General features: G+C 39.1%; 1 protein-coding gene across 26 annotated transcripts in view; it reads left to right on the forward strand.

The window, feature by feature from the left end:
* DTNA (dystrobrevin alpha) overlaps positions 1–25,438 on the forward strand; it is a 397,669-nt gene that overhangs the window by 318,889 nt on the left and 53,342 nt on the right. For 16 of the 26 annotated variants that reach the window (XM_059895344.1, XM_059895341.1, XM_059895343.1 and 13 more), the window contains 6 exons: positions 721–875; positions 3,638–3,743; positions 6,780–6,946; positions 10,216–10,340; positions 15,215–15,298; positions 17,008–17,097. In XM_059895344.1, the coding sequence (XP_059751327.1) occupies positions 721–875; positions 3,638–3,743; positions 6,780–6,946; positions 10,216–10,340; positions 15,215–15,298; positions 17,008–17,097 (727 nt within the window). Of the gene's footprint in view, positions 1–720; positions 876–3,637; positions 3,744–6,779; positions 6,947–10,215; positions 10,341–15,214; positions 15,299–16,654; positions 16,937–17,007; positions 17,098–25,438 lie in introns of those variants that run through there. The other 10 variants (XM_059895350.1, XM_059895357.1, XM_059895360.1 and 7 more) reach the window with 2 other exon arrangements.

A 25,438-nucleotide genomic window follows, 5' to 3' on the forward strand; every position in this document is an offset into this window, starting at 1 on the left:
TGGCAGAAACTGAAGAAAAGAGGTTCAGTGAAGCCAGTGGCTCTGCTGAGAATAATCTGGAACCCTGACTTTACCTCACTGATCGTCGGCAAGGCCAGGCTTCCTCTTGACTGCATGAGGCAAAAGACCCTTCCCCATAAATCAATTGCCTTCCACCCAGAACACTATGATTTATAGGAAGTTTTCTGCTTCTGTGGGAAGTTAATCAAGTGTTTTCATTGCATCCTTATCCCCATTATGTCTTTCATTTTTCAATATCTTAAACCAAAATCCAAACGTTTTAGTGACAATATAGACGGGTAAATAGCTAGCTTGCTAGATACACACACACCCTAACATTGTCGTAATATTTTCATTGTGTATTTCAAAAGAAGTCAGCATATTTCTCACATGTACAAAAATTCCTCCCGTTGAGTTATATATGAGTTGATAATTGACCTCAAACTAAAAATGTGATGTTCTCTGTCTTATCAAAATATGCTAATTTTATCCAAGTTACTAGTTAATGCTGTATGCCAGAATCATCTACAGAAAGGCACCAGAGAAAACACCATGCCAGGAATATCTCAGCATAAAAACTAGCTTTCATATTATTCTTTCATAATAAATTATATATTTAGTTTCTGCCACATTTTTTGTTATTTGCAGTAGATACGTTGAACTAAAACAGTGGGGAATCTTTATGTGATGAATAAAGATCTTTCCTTTTCCATCCATCAGATATTTTCTCAATGATTTCTGACTCCAGTGGGGTGATGGTTTATGGACGATACGATCAGTTCCTGCGGGAAGTTCTCAAACTACCCACAGCAGTGTTTGAAGGGCCTTCATTTGGTTACACAGAACAGTCAGCTAGATCCTGTTTCTCTCAACAGGTAGGAGAAAACTTGTTTAAGGAAGTATCTCTCGGTGGCTGCTTTCCTGTGTGTCACTCCAAGTCACTACTTCTTCATGGTAACTTGTAGTGTATCTTCCAGCTTCTGAGAAATGACCTCTGAGTCAGTAACTGAACTCAACACATTTGGATAATAATAATAGGTGGTGTTTCCTGACCATGAGCCAGGCATCATGCTAAATTCTTAATTTGCATTGTCTAATTTAATCCCTACAACAACGCTATACCCTCGGAAACGTTATTACCACCACATTATCAAAAGGGCTGAATTGTTACTCAGCCTCACATGAAACACAAGTCTGACCCAGCACCGAGCTTCACCAATGCTTAGCAAAGGAGACAAGAAAGGAATCACAGCACATGCCCCATGCCATCTGGGAGGCCCTAAATCTTCCACTAAATTGGGGCTCAGAGCAACATGTTTTAACTGGGGGTGGTAAAAGTCAGCCAAGGGAAGCTGCTTAGTTTTGGGGGACTCTCCGTGTTTATATCTCTCCAGTCATGTGGAAAATCTACATGTCTAGAACTATTCTTCAGCACAGCATAATGGAGATTTAGACATCCATAAACCGAAGATTTGTTCACAATTTTTAAAAATCCGAACTAACCAAGTGTGTCCTCTAAAAGGATCCCTTAAATAAGAAATCAGTGCTTAGCAACCACTGAAAAGCTGCATTTACCTCCAGCTAGTAAACCTCATCTGTCTATCTATCTGTCTGTTTACTTGGTGATCTAAGAGGTCAAAGGTGGTGCCTCAGGCATCCCTGTAGGGCATGGGTTTATATAGAATTATAAATGTATCCATACACTCAATAAGAGAAGGGATGGCTTGATACTTTAAGTATCAAACTCTACTCCCCCTGGGGGGTCGGGGGGGAGGGGGAGGATGGGGTCTCACCCAGGAAACCTGTCTGACCTTTCCCACGCCCTCACCCCCAGGCTGGCTTAGATACCTGGCCTCTGTCCCCAGCTAAAGCGTACTCCTCTTTGGAGTTCCCTTTCCCTTTCGAGTTGGTGACCTCAGAATGGACCCATTCACCTAAGCCTCTTTCTGTACAACTTCTTCACCCAGAACTTCTCATCAGTCACCAAGTCCTACTGATTTCACCTTCTAGAATTTTCTCAGATCTCTCCTCATCATCCTCGATTGCCTGGCCTCTTGCATTAAACCCCAAACTGATCTCTCTGCCCCTGGATTTACTTGTTTGTACCTTTGTTGATTTTAGGTAGTGCATTGTAGAATCCTCAGGAAATATACTAATGCCTCCGAATATTTCTCATTAAAAGTCAGCCAGAATAATAGGACTTTTTTAATCTAATAGGATTTATATATTCAAAAAAACTATATAGGATGTTGCATTGCTCAACATTCCTTTTGAAATATCCTAGAGACTGCCCATTATATAATCTTTTATATACCCTCAATGATGAGAAATTTATATATGTGGAAATCATAGTAGCATTTTTTGACTTCCAGGAGTGATTTTTAGCCAGTATGATGAATGGTCAAAATGGATAAAATCATGTGAAGTACAAAAAGAGGCAACACTAATAAAAATAATAAGACCAGTTTACTTTTGTGCTTCATAAACTGGCTATAGCAGCAGTTCGAATGATGAAATTCCAAAATTGTTTTAATTGCTTCATTGCAAAGCCACCCCAAATGATTGTTTTGAAACACAGTATTATTTTAGACATATGAATTGTAGTAGCTTTTGAAAAAATACTGTCTCATTACTTACACTTTATATGATTTATCTTTTAATAATAATGCTAATAACAACCCTATAAAAAGCTTATTTAGTATTATGAGGTAAAGCTAAAACTGTAAATATCTGCCAATAAGAAAACATTAATAGAAGAGTACCAAAACAGTTGTTTTGTGAATTACAAGGACAAGTGTAAGGTTTAAGCCTTGAAAAGGCACTGTAGCTCTTCAGGGCTAATTTCTTATCTAAAAATATAAAACTATCCCATCCACCTTGATATTCTAATTCTAAAATTTAAATAAAATAGTGATTTTTGCATGTAAATTTTTTGTCATTCATACTATGAAAATATCATATATTAATATAACTTCCTATTTTTTCATTTTGAAAGAAACTTATAGATAAAATACATTTCTTTTCTGCATCAGAAAAGCCCAGGATAATGACACAGAAACCAACTGAAATGTAAGAAAAGATACATAAAGAAAGTAGAGAAGAGAATTTTTTTTTAATTTAGAGTGTTCTTTTCTAACAGGGAAGGATAGCTCCCTCCGAACAGGAGTCACTCCTAATCTTGTATAGCAGAACCATTCACATTAACCACAAAATATTTAGTCCTTATGGAAGTTGAGGAGCTTTGAAAGGGAAGCTGTTCTACAAATTTAGAAGACTGATACGGGAATTGTCGAGTGTGCCGTGATGTACTATTGGGTAAAATTTTATGGAGAATGTCTACTCTCCATCTTTCCTCATCATTTTCATACTGTCCCTCATGTATGAAAATGATCCCCTCAGAATTGTTTTCCTCCTTGTGATAATATTGACTCAGCCTCAGTGGAGATAATCCAGTCCTATGTAGGCTTAAATATAAAAAGCAATCAATGTTTTAAATTCAGAACTAGTTTCAAGCTCTGTTTCTTTATGTATTAGGGGTTAATTGAATGTCTTGTTTCTTCTATCTCAAATGATATTTACATAGCAGGTAAATTAAGATTATTCTTGGTTCTAAATTTTTATGGGTTTTTTGATGCAGAAAAAAGTCACCTTAAATGGTTTCTTGGACACGCTCATGTCAGATCCTCCCCCACAGTGCCTGGTCTGGCTGCCTCTTCTGCATCGACTGGCAAATGTAGAAAACGGTGAGTAGTTCCTACCGAGGCAACTTTTTTAGCCTTTTTTTAAAATTGAAGTATAATTGATTTACAATGTTGCATTAGTTTCATGTGTACAACAAAGTGATTCAGGTATATATATACATATAAAACAAAATATATATTCTTTTCCCTTATAGGTTATTACAAAATATTGAGTATAATTCCTGTGGTATACAGTAGGTCCTTGTTGGTTATCTATTTTAAATATGGGAATGTGTATATGTTAATATACATATAAATAACCTATATGTATATGTTAATCCCAAACTCCTAAGGCAATTTTTTTAATTACCGAAATTAGACCATCAAGTCTATAGTAATTAAGCCAAGGTCATTGTTTTAGGGAGGTCTGTTTAGTAGTTCTGAATTTTAATAGAACTAACCTGTCTCCCTCATCAGTAAGGCCTTATAGGTGCACTGCAAAATTAGGACTGTCCGTTCTAAAAATTTATTAAATCTCACAGTCTACCTCTCAGTTACAAATCAGGTGTGGCTTAAAAACTTACTGTAATGGAAAGAGAACCTCAGTAAGGAATGTGACATTTCCTAGTATTTGTTTTAGGTATGAACTTCTACTCTTGGTATACCTGGCATTGACTATTTCTTCCTAGGCACTCCATCAGGAATAGGTGGAGGAGATAGAAGAAAATTGGATGGTTGCACCTTGCTAATCTTTAGTCATATGCTCCAAATTGTAAACTTTCAATGGTAGTAGTTATGTAAAAGAAATGAGTAACGTAACGTTTGTCACGTGCTTTTGTTTTTATAAAAGCAAGTATTTCTATGTTAAAAGTAATTACTCTTGGCATATCCAAACTTAAATATAAAATACAGTTCAGAACAAGGTTTAAAGAAATTTAAACATGGAACAATTCAGTGCCTCCATCTGATCTTTAGATGTTCTTATTTACTGTTTAATTTAACTCTGGGAATTCTCTAGCCTTAAATAGAAAATAATTTATCTCCTATCTCTTACTAGAATCTTAACTTCTACACATCTCTTTAATATACATTGGGGTTAAAGTTAGCTTATTTTAGATTCCCATTTAGAACATCTGGCATCTGCCCTAATTATCTCCCTTAGTTAAAGTTATAAATCTATCCTGTTCTGCTCATGGAGAAGATTTAAAGAATGAACTTACTAGTTTCTCTGTAAGCACTACCAATCGTAGATTTTTTTTTATGCTTCTTATTCATCTGCTAGAGCAAAGAGCAATCAAGGTCCAGATCATGCAGGATGAGTTCATATTACTGTTTTGCAGTTTAAGAACTAGTCATTTTCCAATTATAAAGTTGTCGTTTCATGCCTTCTCTGTCAGCATTTCCTGTTGCAGGAAATGAGTTCCTTAGGCCCTGTCCCAGAACAGTTGTCCCTAGATTCAAGTCTCACTTCAGCCTTTCCCAGGAGCCAGAAAAAGGGGATATGATGCTGGTTCAGAAGACAATGTGTTCAAAACTGGTTATGTCTTTGTTTTTACAATTTACTTTTCATCTTTATTCATTTATTTATTTATTTATTTTTGCATTATGGTTCACTTTTTTTTTTTTAACATCTTTATTGGAGTATAATTGCTTTACAATGGTGTGTTAGTTTCTGCTTTATAACAAAGTGAATCAGCCACACATACACACATATTCCCATATCTCTTCCCTCTTGCATCTCCCTCCCTCCCACCCTCCCCATCCCACCCCTCTAGGTGGTCACAGAGCACAGAGCTGATCTCCCTGTGCTATGCAGCTGCTTCCCAGTAGCTATCTATTTTACGTTTGGTAGTGTATATATGTCCATGCCACTCTCTCACTTTGTCACAGCTTACCCTTCCCCCTTCGCATATCCTCAAGTCCATTCTCTAGTAGGTCTGTGTCTTTATTCCCGTCTTACCACTAGGCTCTTCATGACCTTTTTTTTTTCCCCTTAGATTCCATATATATGTGTTAGCATACTGTATTTGTTTTTCTCTTTCTGACTTACTTCACTCTGTTTGACAGACTCTAACTCCATCCACCTCACTACAAATAACTCCATTTCATTTCTTTTTATGGCTGAGTAATATTTCATTGTATATATGTGCCACATCTTCTTTATCCATTCATCCGATGATGGACACTTAGGTTGCTTCCATGTCCTGGCTATTGTAAATAGAACTGCACTGAACATTTTGGTACATGACTCTTTTTGAATTTTATTTGCATTATTTTCCCTGGCTGGTTAGCCAGAGTATAAGTTTACCAAAAGCATGAATTGTTCTTATTGTTGTTGATATCTTTAGCTCATAACATGCAGTTACTTGGATTCAAATCTCAAATATTTTACCTTGCCTGCTTTATAATTCAAATTTTCTGCCAAAGAAAGTTGTGTCTCTTGAACTATCTGACTTAGAACTGTATTCAGACAACTTACTCATCTCTTTGGGCCCTATCCGTCTGCCTCTCGGAAAATTAAAAAAAAAAAAAAATCTGTTAAACGAAAGCAGTGTCACTCATTAAATAAGCCCATTAGCTACTCCATTTTTTTAAAAAGTAACTCAATTCTCCCATCCAGTTTTTCTACTCTTCTTCCATTTGCCTTTCTTTCTTCTTCCTCTCATTTTCCATTTCTCTCATATTTGCTCTCAACCCACTGGACAATCAGCTGTGTTCATCCATTGTGCTTCTGAGTCTTCCGTGAGCTGTGCTGATCTCCTGGAGACAGCATTTGGGGGAAAGGCGAGCCAGTTTGGGTAATTTATAGTCTTGTAGTATAAGGGACGGGAGTAAGAAGAGCAAATGGAGTTACAGAGATTTGCCGTTAAAAGAACCCCTATCCTCCATCCCCTTCCGTTTCTCCCACCTCCACACACATGCTGGAAAAGGGTAGTGAGAATCTAGGAATAAACTAAATGCTCCTCTCGGTGAAAACTGACTATCATCGGAAATCATGGCTCACAGCAGAAAAATGCAATTCTTGTTGGACTGTATTTTTCCTTCTTCTGGCTCATACTTTTGTTTTCTTGTCTTTTTCTTCATTAACTTGCCCCTCAGTCTTCCATCCAGTTGAGTGTTCGTACTGCCACAGTGAGAGTATGATGGGATTTCGCTACCGATGCCAACAGTGTCACAATTACCAGCTCTGTCAGGACTGCTTCTGGAGGGGACATGCCGGTGGTTCCCATAGCAACCAGCACCAAATGAAAGAGTACACGTCCTGGGTAAGGCAAGGTCCAGGCAATACTTACAGTTGGATGTGTGAGTGTCATCCAGAATGCAAGGGAACGGCAAGCATGGTGACTGAATCAAGCGACACACTTACCTTCTCCTCTCGCATTCCCTCCTTCCCCTCCCACTCCCCATCTTACTGGGACCTCTTACTTACTGTGTCTGAACCCAGTGTAGCTTCCTAAGGCTTAAAATATAGGAAGACTCAAATGATATTACTTCTTGGAATATAGATAATTCAGTATCGATTTAGGTAACAACCAAACAGCAAGCACCTTCTGGAACATAATCTCATTTTCACAGTAAGTTAAGGTTCTTTTCAAGTTTGAGGGTGGTTTGTGGGAATTGCCTAAAAATTATTGTTAGTTAGATTCTGGAGTTGTCTTAACTGCATGACTGGCACATGAAGGAAAGACCTGTGAGTGTGTGGGCTTAAGGATGCTGTTTCATTCTACTTTTTTAGAGGAGGGGGAGATTTTAGAAAATCATCTTTTCATGAGTAGTGCAAGTGACTAACTTGCTGGAGGTGACCTGTGATACTAACCTGCTAAAGGTGACCTGTCCGTGTGATGAAAGTGTTCTCAGGAGCACGTGGCACTGAGTCTGTGGGAGGAATTTGACTCCGTGAGCTTGCTGTTCAGGTGGTTTACAGTTTGCTGACCTCTGTCTCAGTTAAACTCAAAGACCAGATCCAGTGATGTTGTTCTGATGCTTCTGTGAAAGTATTACTCTATGTACAGATTATTTTTCTTGGAGTGTGCCATCAGCCCTGCCAACTCCTCTTGGAATGGTTCTATCACAAGAAAATGCAGACATTTTTAAAGTATTTTTTCTATATTTTAATGTGTCTCAAATCAACCTATAGTCTTTACTTAAAGAGTAACTCATTTTGTTTTTAAAAAGGTCTTCAGATATGCATTTTAATTGAAGTATAGTTTATTTACAGTGTTCTGTTAGTTTCAGGTATACAGCAAAGTGATTCAGTTATACATATATGTATAATACATTTAATATATATATTCTCTTTCAGATTCTTTCCCATATAGGTTATTACAAAATATTGAGTATAGTTCCCTGTGCTATATAGTAGGTCTTTGTTGTTTATCTATTTTATATATAGTAATGTGTATATGTTAATCCCAAATTCCTAATTTATCCCTCCCTGCCCACCTTTCCCCTTTGGTAACCATAGTTTATTTTCTATGTCTGTGAGTGTGTTTCTGTTTTGTAAATAAGTTCATTTGTATCATTTTTTTTAGATTCCACATAGAATTAATATCATATGATATTTGTCTTTCTCTGTCTGACTTACTTCACTTAGTATGATAATCCCCAGGTCCATCCATGTTACTGCAAATGGCATTATTTCATTCTTCTTTATGGCTGAGTAGTGAGAATATACATTTTAAATCAGGATGTTCTTTCTAGGAATTATTATTGGGAACTGATATTCAGTGCAAATATATTAATTGTTTAGCACATGTCAGATTATGAGTTCAAGTAAGAGTTCTTCACTAAGGCATTGTATACTGAGGGCTTGATGCCAGTTCAAATGCCACCCATCACTACTGGCTATATCACATGCTGAGAATAGATATACTAGCACAGATCATGAAATACCATTTAGTATAGGACGCTGGAGGAAATACTTTCTATTTTCTTATTGTCAGCGTATTAGCAATTTTCAAATATGTTCTATTCCAAGTCCTAGAGGGTTGGTGATTGTAGACTGATTATTTGTAATTGTTGTTTTATGTAAATGCTGAAGTCAGATAAGGAGCCTTTTCTTAGGGGTTGTGAACTCTGCAATTATATGGCAGGACAATGTCTTTACAGAGCAGGATCAGAATTCTCACTAGGACAAAGGAGCCCCAATGTTTATGGGGTGAAGAGCCGTTGTTACTGCTGTTTTAAGTGTGCTAAGAATTACACCTCCTAGCAAAAGCCAAAGAGGGACTTCTTGGACAATGTCCCCATTGCTTAGCTTTTAAAAATGAGGACAGGGGCTTCCCTGGTGGCGCAGTGGTTGAGAATCTGCCTGCCAATGCCGGGGACACGGGTTCGAGCCCTGGTCTGGGAAGATCCCACACGCCGCGGAGCAACGAGGCCCGTGAGCCACAACTACTGAGCCTGCGCGTCTGGAGCCCGTGCTCCGCAACGAGAGAGGCCGCGATAGTGAGAGGCCCGCGCACCGCGATGAAGAGTGTCCCCCGCTTGCCGCAACTAGAGAAAGCCCTCGCACAGAAACGAAGACCCAACACAGCCAAAAATAAATAAATAAATAAATTTATAAAAAAAAAAAAAGAAGTGAAAGGGAGATCAGGCATCTAGATAGTTCAAGAGCTAAGGAGGAACTGGTAGGATGTAGGAGTCAAGGATAATTAAAAAAAAAAAAAAATGAGGACAAAAGTCACTTCGTTATATTGCCAGTTATGGACTCTATGTGTCAAAGAAAGTGACAAAATGATAAATCGCTTCTCACAGAAAGGAAAAATTGGGGTAAAGATTTATTATATGTGGTAGACTATTTTTGATAATCTTGGCTGTGAAATTTTAAAATAAACATTCCACTGGTCCAAATGAAAAAGAGGTAGCATGATGCTCTGGAAAGAACATAAACTTTAAATTCTACAGACTCAGATTGAAGTTCCACTTTTCCTTCTAACCGGATGTGTCCAGCCACTCCTGAAACATCTTGTCCCTGGATTCCCGCAAAACCTCCTACCCATCTCCTTACTTCCATTCCCATCCCCTCTCAAACCTTTTTCTGTTCTTAAAGAGAAGCAATCCTTCTAGAATCAGGTCACCTCTGAGATTTAACCTGTTCATTGTCTCCCTCTGCATTTGAGATAAAGACCACAGTCTTGGACGCGGCATATAAGACTTCAGTGGTCTCCCTCCTGCTTTCCTCTCCAGAACAGGGTCTCCTGTTCTTCCTCCATCTGGAATTACCTTCCAGTCTCCTGAGTTTTGTCAGAAGGACCCCTGCTGTTCATTAAGTCCCAACTCAGACGTCCTGAGCACAATGACTGCTTCCATTTATCACAGCATTTGCTGACACTGTGCAGCCCGAGGCAGTTACCCTGATGGCTGATTCCAAGCATGCTGGTCCCAGCAATGAGCAAAATCCTTGACTTAGAGTAGATTATCAAAGAAGATTTCCTGAATGAATGAATGGATATCTACTATGAAAGCAAATCATCTGATGAAATGTTACATAAATGTTGATTGTTATCACTTGAACCTTTCTTCTTCCTTGCAGAAATCACCCGCTAAGAAGCTCACCAACGCGTTAAGCAAGTCTCTGAGCTGTGCTTCCAGCCATGAACCTTTGCACCCCATGTTCCCTGACCAGCCTGAGAAACCACTCAACTTGGCCCACATCGTGTGAGTATCTCTACCCTCCAGACTGAGAGACAGGTTTCTTCACTGCTGCGTGTGCAGATCCATACAAAGACAATTAATTTCCTATTAGTTGTCAGGGACCAAGTTTTAAATTTTATTGTCTTAAAAAAAAAAGAGTGAAAGTCATGTTATTATAATTTTTTTCGTGGAGAGGTATACAGTACTTCTGCCCAGATGTACAAGTATGCCACACTATATAATTTACCTTGGAGTGGAAAATATTCAAAAATTTTATAATTGCAAAATAAGGATGTTATTGGAGTTCGCACAATTGGACGTTAATAATCAACGGAATTACCGTGGTCAGGAAATTTTAAAGCACACCGTACCTTAACGTCATGTGTGCTTTGAGTCCCAAATAGAGAAGCCCTCTGTTTCCTTTCTCTGCACAGCCAGTCATCTTAAAGATGCCAGCAAACCTAGAAATCATTGCTGTTGTTGTTGTTTTATCCCAAGTTACATAACTTTAGAAGAATCATGGCCTGTGCAAGGGAGGGTTGAAGAGGGGGTATTGGAGGGGAAATTCATCCAAAGTATGTGTGAGTTTGGGGGGCAAAGGGAATTGGGCCAAGGAACGGTGCTACCACCCACCCCTTCCACCTCCCAAAAGCCTCATGTCGGGGGACCTCTCTCAAGCCTGGGTGGCTCAGAAAACAGAGGAGGCTTAGGTAGAAGAAAGTATTTCTTCCTTGGTGTTATCTTGGGCTCAGAAGGAGAAAGAAGTTCATTACCTACTTTGGGGCACAGTTAGGAGTTACGTAGTCACAAGTGCCTCAGGAAGCCTCTAGAACAGGCTTTTCCCCTCCTTCTGAACTGCCTTTCATTGTGCGCACTTCAGCATGACCACCTGCACTGCAGGGCCTGTGTTTGCCTGTTGACCTCGAGAGGTGGGCTGTTGGGACACATGGGTGTTAGGAATACACCAAGGCAAGGTTCACGCTTCAGGCGGATGAGAACATAACCCATTAGAGGCACTGTGGTGCATCTCAGAGCCTTAGGAAAGCAACCACTCTTTCCCCTAATGGACATAAACAGATCCCATCAAACCACTGTGCTGCAGCATGTCTGTGGACTTTGTATAAATCCCACAGGGCTTTGTTTGGTTTACTCTGGGTGTGCGCTGAGGGTTCATTGCCCCCAGCAATCCACACAAGTCTGGAAGCATCCACAAACAAATGTAAACTGATTCTGTAGAATGTGGTTGACTTATTTTTGGAAATTCTGCTCCCCAAAATAAGCCTCAAAGTAAACCAGGGGTAAAGAAATCTGGGAAGTGTCCCAAAGGACCAATCACTTGCAGAAAATGAGCTCATACGAGCTGTTCTCCTAAAGTCTTGACTTACTTCCCCATAGCCAGGGACGATCACTTAGTTGCTTGCGAATGAACAAAACGTAAGTGAGAGTAGGTCTGGGCTCTCTGAGCTTGGCCATGGAGTCACTGTCTACCAGCCCCCTTAGGGGTTCCCCCCCAAGAGAACAGCGTTCAATCTGAGCTGATGGGTGTGGGGAAGGTAGGGAGGGGATGGGGGTAAACAGCCTGGCTCTAAGAGCTTTGCAGCAAAACGGAGTTAGGATGGGGCCTCCCACTTGGAGACAGAATTAAGAACCGAGGCCAGGGACTTCCCTGGTGGAGCAGTGGTTAAGAATCCATCTGCCAATGCAGGGAACATGGGTTTGAGCCCTGGTCCGGGAAGATTCCACCTGCTGTGGAGCAAATAAACAGCCAAAAATAAATAAATTTTAAAAAAAAAATGAGAAAGAAGTGAGGCCATGCCACACAATTTGGGTTCCATGGAGAGTTTCAGGATTCCCCTAAAATTCTACACGAAATGTGCCTTTTTCTGCTAAAAGTTGCACGTTTAACCAGGTTCTTTTCTTTTTCTTTTTTTTTTTAAAGAGATATGCTCCCTGTACATTCACAGTAATTATTTTGGAATCTAGTCTTTGTTTTCAGATTCCTGGGGGATATTTTTCTTTTTAAATTTATTTATTTATTTATTTATTTATTTATGGCTGCATTGGGTCTTCATTTCTGTGCGAGGGCTTTCTCTTGTTGCGGCAAGTGGGGGCCACTCTTCATCACAGTGCACTGGCCTCTCACTATCGTGGCCTCTCTTGTGGAGCACAGGCTCCAGACGCGCAGGCTCAGTAATTGTGGCTCACGGGCCTAGTTGCTCCGCGGCATGTGGGATCTTCCCAGACCAGGGCTCGAACCCGTGTCCCCTGCATTGGCAGGCAGATTCTCAACCACTGCGCCACCAGGGAAGCCCAACCAGATTCTTAAAATAGTCCTTGAATCAGAACACTGATCTGTACTCACGGATAATATATTTTTCCAGGGTGAATGTCAGTTTTAAAAGACAAATTATACAAAATATTTAATTGTTGAAATAACACGCAAGAAATTCCGGATGCAGAGTGGCCAATCTCTATTAGAACAGATATTTTACTATTTTTTAGCTTTAGACATTTTTCTATTTGTTATTCTGATGTTATTGCCCTGAACAGACATTTATGTTCCTTTTTTTTTTTTTTTTTTTTGGATGGGAATATCTAAGACTTCTAATCTTAAAGTATGCTGTTCATTTAGCTCTTCTAAATTATCATAGGTACATAAAAGCCACTTAAGTAGTGGCATTTTGGTGTTTTGGCATTTGTTCTTAGCTCTTATATTGCTTGTAAATGTTACCATGATTAACTGTCTCTATTCTATTCAATTTTTTGCTGCCTAAAGAGATACTTGGTAAGTCAATAGTCTTTAGTGTGCTTATAAAGACTTATAACTGGTTATGAGACACAAAACAGGTGAGAGATATGAGGCTAGTTTAAAACTAATTCTGCCTTTAAGCTGAGCACTTTGAGTTTATGAAAAGAATGCCAATTTTATAAAAATGTCCTTTGCAAACATCTTGTCCAGAAAGGAAACTTTGCACTAGGCCTCTGTGACTTTATCTTCTGGAGCTATTTCTTTTCCATAAGACTAAATATGTTTAAAATTCCCAATGTGAGCTATTTATTAGATAAGGTAACTTGCCATTTGATTGTGGAGTAAATAGGTCCCTTTGAAAACTGCTCTTTGGTGCCAAGGTTAGCCATTCTGTGTCCCAAGTTCAACATTTTCGTGATGAACGTTAAATGTGAAGCCATTTACTAAGGAACTGCAATTTCGGCTTTGCGGTGACCAGGTTCAATAGAGTAAATTTACCAGACTAGTTAAAAAGCATTCCAAATCCACTTGTTTTCTCATTTCCTAGAGACACAGCAAGAGGGGAACATTAATAAAAAGACAAAAGAAAACCAGAAATGTTGTCAAGTTGATTTTTTTCCACTTTTTTCAAAGTTAAAATGAAGATATTTCATTCTGCCTACTGTTTTAAAATCTGATACACCTAACTTTTCAAAATTCACAGAGCACACTTGTTTAAAATTAGCATCCTTCTTATAAAGTGAAAGTGTCGTGCTCAAAGCAGAATTAGCTTTAAACTAGTCTCATGTATCACACACATCCTAGATAAGTAATATAAAACACTAAGCTAGTTTTCAGAACTTCGGCTAATATGTTCAGAGTAGATTAAATACTGAACCTGCTATTTTGACCTCACTCAACAAAGAATGTGTCTTTAAAAAATCTGAGAACACAGTTTAACATCAGGTACTGAGAACCAAAAGTGTCAATGAATTTTTGCATGTAGTGCTGACATTTTATAACCTGCCTTGCATCATGTCCATTCCCATAAATACATTGGGACAAACAAGTCTACCTTTTTCACGGAATCTCTTCATTGTAGAATCCAAACTAACTCTGGTTTCCTAAGATAAAAATTAAACCTTTACAACTTTTGGCTCTTAGTCAAGTTGACACAAATAGATTCTATAGGCTACTGTATTCATGTTTCATCTTCAAAAAATTCTGTACTGTCAAACTCATATATAGAATTATAGTGAAACAAAAATTTCCTGACTCAGAATGCTGCCCTGCCCCATCATCCATCTTCTGAACTCTAAATTCCACCTCATTGTACCGCAGAACATCTTACAGTGAACCTAAAATAAGACTAAAAACAGCTTGGAGATGAGATGGGGATCTTAGCTCTATCATTTTACCTGAACTCAGACATCAGTTATAGGAATGAAAATTGAGACAGTGGAGGACAGACATGATGCAGTTGGTGTTTAAGGTCGTGGACAATTCCGGGGAATATTGAACCCTATTTTCCTTCTCTAATCATATGAAAAAAAGTGAAGTTTTTGGTATGCCTTGCACTATATGTCCTAGCATATAGATCATCCAGATAACAGAAAGTCAGTAAATCCCTGTGGTGCTTAATTGTGCCTTCACTTAGAGCAAAGAGCAAAGAAGGCATGATACGATTTTGCAGCTGGGTCCTTACAGGCCCGGGTATCCTGGAAGAGGGCCATCGTCATGGGGAACACAGGAAGTTTCCAAAGCCTCAGGAATCTTCCTCTTTCCAAGAGGATGTAGATTCTGATTATCATCAAGTTTTCTGAGCTTCTCTCTTTAGACGTTAGTAGGCTGCCTCAAAATCCTCATTCTATCTGAGAATATGACTCAATGAAACACCAAGGCTCAAAGCTCATGAATAAACGTTCCTGTGGTTTCTGGAGATCTTCCCCGCAATGCTTAAACAGACATTCTATCTTCTCAAGGAAATGTAACTTCCCAAAACACTTCAAGAATTGAATCGGAAAATATAAAATTCCGTGTTGATCCTGGGTAAGATAAGAACTCTGATCTTACCAGCTCCTTTCCTTGAGAGATCGGATAGTTTTCAACTTGTGACTTTTATTTGTTTTAACTTTCCATCCATTTTCCATTTAACTGTACTTCGTTTTAGGCCACCCAGACCTGTAACCAGCATGAATGACAGCATGTTCTCCCACTCTGTCCCCTCCTCAGGAAGTCCTTTTATTACCAGGAGGTAAGTTCCAACCCTATTATAAAATAAACCTTCTCTTTGGTAATGAGCCTTGATTTTGTGGCAAGAAAAATATTCTCGTTTAAGCCAAATGTGGAAGATTACTGTTAGAAACTAGTTTGTAAATATCTGTCACAAGTTGTTAATTTCATTCATTTGGATGTGTTTGAAGAGGGCTAGGATGGCTTTGGGAACGAACGTCACTTCTGGAAACTTGCATTTACAATCTATCCACAGTAAGAATGCAGGGTATATTTAAGTTTTACTACTGACACACATGCATTCTGGCTCATTGAGAAAGTCACGTTTATAGCACTTGGAATGGCCCATTTAAGCCGGGGAATTGGAATTTCAAGATGCAATGGGGAATTACGATGGACATTCTGAAACATCTCATAATATAAAGCTCCAGATATAAAAGAATCTTCTTCTTAGTGAACTCTAGAGTTCCTGAGGCTAGAGGCTCAAGACCAAATTTGGAAATATAGTTTCTACATAAGTAATTCATGGATAAGAACAAGAACTTTAAAGAAAAGAGGGTGGATGCGTGTCTCATCTTTTTGCACAAAGATCCACTGCCCTGTAAGCAAACAGGTGAAGCAGATACTTCTCCTAAAACTAGCACAATGAATAGGCAGGGGTCAAGAGGTACTCCAAGTCATTTGATCAAATATCACAAATAAAGCACCAGAGAATTATTTTAAGGAATACATGGAGAAGGCTCACAGGAAGGCAGAAACAAAGGTAAGGACAATTGGAGTGAGTAATTGAATGTAAGATTTCAAATGCCTTTCAGTAGGAAACAAATGGCCTCATGTTTCAAAAACAAACATAATCAATCTTTCCCCCAAAGAGTTGCTGAGGTACCAATTTCCCTGTAATATCCTGGTACGTTCTAGTGAAGATTTGCAGACAGTGAGACTCAGAACACTGCTGATTTTTTCTCCGAGTTCCTGGATTTGTCCATCAGCAGGAACCTGAGATGAAGGTGTTCCCCATAATTGTAATCAGCGGAATAAACAGAATGCGGTGTCTCCCACTATAAATTAAGCAAGTCTGTCGCAAATAGAAATGGGAAGGCAATTGAACTGCATAACATCCACAGTGAAAGCCTATGGTTGAAGCCCAGTATATTCCTCTTAGCACTCCTTTTCAGAACCACCAGCAGATTAAACCACATTTTCCAAAACAAAATCATAAACTGTAAAGTCTATTAGAAACATGGGCCTGTGCCTCTATCTTGGGACGATCTGGCGTGATGTTAACAAAGATATGCTTTTATTAGGAAGCTCTGCATTCTGCAAATGTCAAGCAGAGATAGACCCCATCCTTACTGAAGGTCATTTTATATCATTTCAGCTTGGACGGTGCTTTATGATGGATGCGTCTAGATGGATAACATGGCTTCTTCTACTCTAAAATATTCCCATAATATTTTGAGCTGTTCTGGTTCCTCCAGGGGGCATGGTACCCCGAAATATGATCATTTCCCTTTCTTCCCATTTTTAGTCCTTCTAGAATGTTCCCTCTGAACCTCAAGCACGTTGTTTAAAGTTTGCAGTTCTTCCTGTCATCACGGAGGTTGGCCTCTGGTTTCTGTTTTAAGGGTGCCGTTCAATAAAGCTGTGTACACTGAACGTCTTTCCTCTCTGAGTGGGCCTTGCTCTGTCCATGGGAGGTTTTAACGGGGTCTCATTGTTTGCATCCCTCAGGTTACTTGAGGGGATGAGTGCGTCCAGCCCTGTGGCTGAGGAGCATTCGCTCATAAAGCTGTATGTAAGTCAGCTTGACCACAGCGCACGGTCAGTATCCCAGCCCTGAAGCACTAATCGTAGTAGCAGTTCCATAGCTAGACCGCTAGTCCTACTTCATCACTAAAATCCTCTTGTAGTACGCTTTGGTGGAGATACAGGTCTTCTGGGGTTTCATGAGATTCCATTGAGAATTTCCAACTTGAGCTGCACTGCTCAGCTCTTTTTCTCTTTTCCACTTTTCCACTTCTTTTATTGATTTTATGTCTTCATGCCAGTATGTATGAGATGAGTAAATGTGAAGAGTACCATGTTGGATCTCCTTCTCTGGATGATTCTCTGCTTTGGTACAGTTTGCAAGACCCCAGATGGTGATTCCTTAGACTCTTGTATTAAAGAGCCTCTTGGAATGATTTTAGCACTAACTGGGTGAGATCAGGACAACATCACATGGTTGGACCATATTACAGTAAAAGACTTGAGGACTTACATCTTTCTGTCCTCCTGGGCTTGGGCCATTTTCCCCCAGGTAAGGCAGTCTGATTCCTATTAAAGTAGCAATTTCAAAACCGATTTCATCCTCTTAGTGTTTAATTTCTACCGGTTGATAATGCTGGTGGTGATCCCCTGTTTATTTCTTAGCCATGTCCATACGCTAAGGTTGATGGAAACCATCGTGCCAAATGTAGGCATAAGTTAAAGGCCCTAATCTTCCTACAGTTGGAACTTAACCAAAGAAATAGGACCTAGAGCTCTGCCCTCACTCCTACCCCACCCCAACTGCCCCTGTTAAAATCGGATAAAAACTAAAACCTAAACAAGCCAAGAGTGGTGCTGGTCAGTGTTGAGGCTGCATTAAAAAAGTAAGGAAGTTTGCCATGCAGATACTTTATTCAGCCTGAGTTTTTGGTCTTTGGTATTGTGACAGATCTTACAAAGATAAAGTAGAATGAGGATGAATTGAAATCACTACTCCAGGATCCTCGCTACAAACTCCTGGCATTCCTCACCTGGAGTCCTTTACAGGCATACACTTTGATCTTCAAAAGGCACTAGGGCCTATCTTTGAAGTCTTTTGACATCCTGGTAACCTAACTCACACAGATTTATGAGGGTATACTACCACCATCTGCCCCATCCCCTGTTCTGATATCCGTTTCTAGCTATATCCTTGAGTCAATTTTCCCTTAACTTAAAAGAGGGAATTCTCAAAGGCACTCTCTCTTAACCCTTTGAAGTCTTCGTGTGTGTGTGTGTGTGTGTGTGTGTGTGTGTGTGTATACTCAATGCTGATTAGCAGTTAGGCACAGTATGGGTCAAATGACACAATTCATGGACTAATTCACTTCATTCATTTTCTTGATCATAACTATATCCCTAAACCTAGATTGTTTTCTTATAAATGCATGAATTTATAGGAAAAGAACAACTAGATCAATGGAAATTTATCATCGTCACTAGGAAAAGAACGCCAATATATGATGTATGATTGGGCAGCCAACATTAAGCTTATGAAAGATAGCCTGCCATTACGGCAAATATTATTGCAAGAGCTGACCACAAAGCCCTTCTCCCCCTCACTGCCCACAGCATTATGCCTTTGAGTTTCTGCTGTTGGCATCAGTCCCCCTTTGTAAAATCTTAATTATCTTGCCAAAATCCTCACCTCGTTTATGTGAGAGAGCTAACCAGTCCTTTCCATTTGGAAAATGTTTCATTAGTTATGGCTATTATGGCCATTTCTTCATTAGCTACAATAAGGACATTCTAAAAATTTGAATGGCTAGATAATTTTACCTCCAGTTTTAGAAACTTCTCTTAAAGATTTTACAGATATTTTTATAAATGCAACCTCTATAGTCTTAACCACTCACAAAAAGAATCACTTTGGCTATTATATCTAGCCAGAACTGATCACTCTCCCAAATATTAGAACATTGCTTATGATTCAAGAGTGTGTTGAACACAATCTAATATGCTATTTTCTGGTTTGTCTGAATAGCATTTGGTTAATTACTAATACTGTATTAGGTCCAGGAGTGCATGTGGGGAAGATACACTGCCTTCCCCACGCACTTTCCAAATCCTGATTCTTCCCAATGGAACAGCCTTTGTGAGTTATTTTTGTTGGTTGACTGGTTGGTCAGTTGGTTGATTTGTTTGGGTTTTCAACTACAGAAAGGCTAATTCATGTGTCTTTTTCAGTTTTTTCAAATACTTTGCTTTCCCAAGAGTCTTTACCTAATAACCCAGATTTTTAATCTGACATATAATGTTCAAACTAAATTTTAAACATTTCTGTTTTGGTAATCAAAAGTGAATAGAAATAAAATTGAGGTACTGAATTCAGACTTTGCTTCTGAAAACCAGTTTTCTCCATGCTCAATATTTTCTAAGATTAAAGCCCATCCCTTTTCAGTCAAGAAGGAAGGTAAATTTATAAATCAGCATCATAAAATAGATGCATTTATAAATAAACCTCAACTGAAGATTTCTTCATTCTTTTCACACTTTCTGGGCATGTTGTATGAAATTTGAAATAAACACTCTCTGCAAGTAATTATTTATTCCATGTAGCCCCAGAGCTCCACTAATATGCTAGATTTTTTTCAATCCTGAATTAAACTGGTGTTCGCACTCAACTCTATTTCCTATACTAAAATGTTAGTGTATAATTAAATCTGCCGTCACCTCTTCTTCACTTTGATAACCTTTATTCTCTTACTAGAGTTGCTTTAGTTGCTGTCTGTGTGTGCTCTGTACCCAGCAAACTTTTCTAGAGCGTCTCTTGGCAAAAACACAATTGATACAGCTTGATACTATCTGGGGGACAACACAGTAAATGTAGTGAATCAAATATGACCTAAGAATTATTATTTCTTCCACAGTACCTGCTTAAGATGGTTTGACTTTCATGCCAGCCTGAATTGATGACAACTCATTTTCCCACTGAGACACTAAGCTATTTTTTAATGCTTGTTTGCTGATTTGCGTGTGGCAGATATTTTATGTTTCAGATCAAAGATGTTGAAAGCTAGAAAACGAAAGGGGCAAAAGATTTTTTCAAGAAATTATCACTTGGTAAAACTGACTTGTGGACTCTTTTTTATTTAAAACTAATTTATTTAAATTAGTTTGATGACCTTGGTATAGATTGTGTTAATTACAGTGAGAAGCAAAATGTTATTCCCAATTGACAGTCAGCTAAGGAGGGAGCCAAGTTTACAAGTCATTCTTCACAAGCCCAAACACCAACAAGTTTATCAATCATTTAAGAATCAATAAAAAAGTAAATATCTCTTCTTAATTTGCCATGGTTCAAATATCATTTTCTTTTTTTTTTTTTTTTTTTGAGGAATCTCTTTATTGAGATACAATTCACATATTTAAAGTGTACAATTCAATGGTTTTTAATATATTCACAGAGTTGTATAACCATCATCACAATCAATATTAGAATATTCTCATCACCCCAAAAAGAAACCCCCTACCCATTAGCAGTCACTCACCACTGCTCCCACTCCCCACCCCCAGCCCTAAGCAACCATTAATCTACTTCTGTCCCTACAAATTGACCTACTCTGGACATTTCATATAAGCGGAATCATATAATGTGTGGTCTTTTGTGTTGATTTCTTTCACTTAGCATAATGTCCTCAAGGTTCCTCCATGTTGTAGCATGTGTCAGTACTTCACTCCTTTTTCTGCTTTTATTTTATTTATCCATTCATCCATTGATGGGCATTCGGGTTGTTTCCACTTTGGGCCTATTGTGACTAATGCTGCTATGAACCTTCATGTATCAGTTCACAATCCATTCTTGACTCTGCTCCAGATCTTGTGAAACATTGAGAAGGCTCAACTCTCTCTTGCTTCTAGAAACTCATTCAAAGTATAGCAGTCCCATGGAGACGTTGCCTCCACCATAAGAACAAAAAGAGAATATTCATTTAGCTGGAGGAGAGGGGACACGTGGGGGCCAGAGACCTCTTCTTGGTAGATTCCTGACAACTTATGTGAGTTCATGGGCTCTGAGAAGTTTGGAGAAGATCATGAGGTTTTCTATCTGCAGAACGGGTACATGATCCCCTTGCTTCCTTCCAGCAGCCCCTCATTAAGACATCCACATCTAGGGAAATTTGGGTCCTAAAGTAACACCATATTTAAACAGCCTCATGGGAATGGTCAGACAGTGACATGTTTGGGAGATATCCTGAATTCCTTAGGTCAACACATGGATAAGGGTGAACAGGAAAAGAGCCTGCATTTTTCAGATTTTCCTCACAACCCTCAGGGTATAACAGTCCTGGAGAGGAAGCTGAGCACTCCTCCTTGGGAGGGGAAAGGAGGAATCAAGATTGAGTGGAGTGGGTCACCCTTACTCCCCTGCTGAGAGGCTCTGCATTTTTTAAAAAAGCAAAAAGTCTATATTATTCCTCAATTGTGCTTTTCATGACAACAGAAATCATTTCAAGGTACAAATCAATATAAATATAAAATATATGGTATTAGAGATCTTCCATAATGAGAATCAGTTTTTGAAGAAATGTAGTTTTGTCATGTAACGGTAACCTAACATGGTTTTTTAGAGTTTGGCACATTGTGTAGCACATTGAGTATATAGGACTTCAAGCTAAGAGATGAAGTATCTAAAATGGATTACATTTATATATCTCTAGTTACAGTTTGTATCTTTAATATTACATAAAATTACTATAAATATGTGTTATTGAACACACATTGTTCATCAAATGGAGCCCAAAGGAAATAGAAGCAACCTGAGAAATTTCTCTGAGGATGTTTTATAGCCTCAAAGGTGCTACAAGCCTTTTACCAAAAGACTGGGAGAAAAAGAACAAGTCGCTATGAGTCAGGAGTATGTATATTGATTGTTTTGGGTTTGTTTTTGTAGGTCCTTTTCTTCTCTTGTGTTTCCCACTTAGAGAAGTTCCTTTAGCATTTGTTGTAGAGCTGGTTTGGTGGTGCTGAATTCTCTTAGCTTTTGCTTGTCTGTAAAGCTTTTGATTTCTCCATCAAATCTAAATGAGATCCTTGCCGGGTAGAGTAATCTTGGTTGTAGGTTCTTCCCTTTCATCACTTTAAGTATATCATGCCACTCCCTTCTGGCTTGCAGAGTTTCTGCTGAGAAATCAGCTGTTAACCTTATGGGAGTTCCCTTGTATGTTATTTGTCGTTTTTCCCTTGCTGCTTTCAATAATTTTTCTTTGTCTTTAATTTTTGCCACTTTGATTACTATGTGTCTCGGCGTGTTTCTCCTTGGGTTTATCCTGTATGGGACTCTCTGCGCTTCCTGGACTTGGGTGGCTATTTCCTTTCCCATGTTAGGGAAGTTTTCGACTATAATCTCTTCAAATATTTTCTCTGGTCCTTTCTCTCTCTCTTCTCCTTCTGGGACCCCTATAATGCGAATGTTGTTGCGTTTAATGTTGTCCCAGAGGTCTCTTAGGCTGTCTTCATTTCTTTTCATTCTTTTTTCTTTAGTCTGTTCCGCAGCAGTGAATTCCATCATTCTGTCTTCCAGGTCACTTATCCGTTCTTCTGCCTCAGTTATTCTGCTATTGATTCCTTCTAGTGTAGTTTTCATTTCAGTTATTGTATTGGTCATCTCTGTTTGTTTGTTCTTTAATTCTTCTAGGTCTTTGTTAATCATTTCTTGCATCTTCTCAATCTTTGCCTCCATTCTTATTCCAAGGTCCTGGATCATCTTCACTATCATTATTCTGAATTCTTTTTCTGGAAGGTTGCCTATCTCCACTTCATTTAGTTGTTTTTCTGGGGTTTTTTCTTGTTCCTTCATCTGGTACATAGCCCTCTGCCTTTTCATCTTCTCTATCTTTCTGTAACTGTGGTTTTTGGTCCACAGGCTGCAGGATTATAGTTTTTCTTGCTTCTGTTGTCTGCCCTCTGGTGGTTGAGGCTATCTAAGAGGCTTGATGGGAGGCTCTGGTGGTGGGTAGAGCTGACTGTTGCTGTGGTGGTCAGAGCTCAGTAAAGCCTTAATCCACTTGACTGTTGATGGGTGGGGCTGGGTTCCCTCCCTGTTGCGTCTCACTGTGGCTTCTCCTCTGTCCTTGGACGTGGGGTATCCTCCTTGGTGAAGTCCAGGGTCTTCCTGTCAATGATGGTCCAGCAGTCAGTTGTGATTCTGGTGCTCTCGCAAGAGGGAGTGACAGCACGTCCTTCTACTCCGCCATCTTGGTTCAGGAGTATGTATATTGAGACTGAGGGGAAAGGTAAGGGATTGCTGAAAGCATAAGGAATTGAGGCCAGAGAGTGGGATACTGCAGTTAAGGCTTTCTGATGTAGAGCAGTCCTAGGAGATGGCAAGGTCTCTCAAATATCATTTTCCATTTAACCATTGTGATGATAATTATGCCACATTACATAATTTGTTTATATTACATTGTTGCTCTATGCAGGACTTTTATTTAAATCCTTTTATTTTCATGTTCAATAAAAGAAAAAAATATTTGGCCAGAGCTAATATAATAACACAGCATAAGCAGAAGTGGTTTTTAAAACTATATGGCAGGTTTAAGCAAAAATCCAGGGAGCATTTGTGTGTGATTTTGTTACCTTAGAGTACCCCCAAAATGTTTGCACTTAAGCAAAATCCTGGCATCCATTGTCATCCTCCAAAGCTAAAGGGTGAATTTAAATAAATAAATATGAAATATTTTGAAATTGTTCTAATCTTCCAGAACACATTATGCCAGTGTGTGTGTGTGTGTGTGTGTGTGTGTGTGTGTGTATGAAAATTTTTGGAAGAAGGCCATTTATCTTTACATATGCTCTTTTCCAGAGTATAAAAAGGAATTGGTGAGAAAATAAGAGAATCTTTTTTTTAGAAAAGAATAATCTAAAGGAATATTTCCAGCCTCTTTTCTTTCAGCAGAACACATGAAATTCAAATTTCACCTTGTCATACCCTCCAGGGTATGATTGTCACCACACCCAATAATGAAAATATGTGTGCTGAAGGAGGTGTTTATACATTGGCAGGGCCTGGTGAAAAGGAAATAATGACAATAAGAAAAAGAGAGGTGTATACACACAATTTTAGGGATGGTAGCGTTGCTTCTCCTTGGGACTCAGATTAGAAAAAGATTTATCACCCACAGTCAAGAGGAGCCCCAGGTAGTTAGTTACCAGTTTCCAAGGTTAAAAGGAGGAATGCATTTAAATTTGAAGACGGGGCATGCAGAAGATGGAGAAGTTTCCAGAGCTAGGGTTGCAGGAAAGCCATTGGCACGTTTGGATGCACTGACATGCTGGAAGCAATCACTTCTTGATAAGATCCTAGGTTCCAGTGTTGCCTGATCCCAAAGCCCACAATGAATTGGAAATATCACCAAACTTCTCCAAGAAAACTGCCAGAGCTACAAAATGAAAGTTTAAACATCCAAATTATTCTATAAAATATCGTGAGTGTACCTTGCTTTGAAGAGATTATCATAAATTACCTGATGTCACTACCTTTGCAACAACTCAGGAGAAAATTTTTTTCACTTTGCTTCCCTTCTTCAAGCTCCTTGGGAGCTGCAGAAGAAATTCTGGTGAAGATACTTCATGTGAACAGTCTTTATAGACCCAAGTTTTGAGTGAAACCTGCCTCCTGGTCTGCTCTCTAAGTTCTTGATCCATTTCATTTAGAAAGAGTGCTTTTTTTTTTTTTTTCTTGTTTTCATCATGCACTTGGCTTCCTCTCTACGTGGTCATGTTTTCTGCTTCCCAGAAATAAATGATTAGGAGGAGAATTCAAGGCTAGTTCTAGGTAGTACAGAAACTATGTGGACACTGAGTACCAAAAGTCAGAAATGCTCTTGGCGCTAGATGCTAACAGCTTTAGCAAAATGAGGTAAATGGTTTATTTCCACAAACTCATAAATGCAGAGAATATCATCCCCATATATTCCAAGAACTGGTTTTCCCAAGGATGCATATCGGAAAGGAAAGGAACATGAAAGGATTTAAATGATGCCTTCGAACCAGCACTGGCAAGGACCAAGGAAAAGAAAATGACAACGAAAGGACAAGACGTGTATCTGGAGACATCTGCTCATCCCTTTGCAGAAAGAAGGGACTTGGAAAGAGCAGGGGAGACAGGCAAGTGGCGTAGAGGAAGGAGAGAGGGGCCCAGAGAACTGGAGAGAAAGAAAGAATGAGCCACCAAAGGAAAATCTGGGCAACTGCTCACTTCCTGCTACCAATCCTGCACCATGCTGATGTCAGCAGTGTTCCTCCAGTGCTCGTTAGCAAGTGGTGGGACACACTTCTGCAGCTTTACTGACACATCACCTTTCTCCCATAAGACATCACCAGAGTAACTTATAACAAGCATATCCTCGTGGTTGATCCTCCCATGTTTCTT

This window comes from Balaenoptera ricei, chromosome 14 (genome assembly GCF_028023285.1).
Source record: "Balaenoptera ricei isolate mBalRic1 chromosome 14, mBalRic1.hap2, whole genome shotgun sequence".
Lineage (NCBI taxonomy): Eukaryota > Metazoa > Chordata > Mammalia > Artiodactyla > Balaenopteridae > Balaenoptera > Balaenoptera ricei.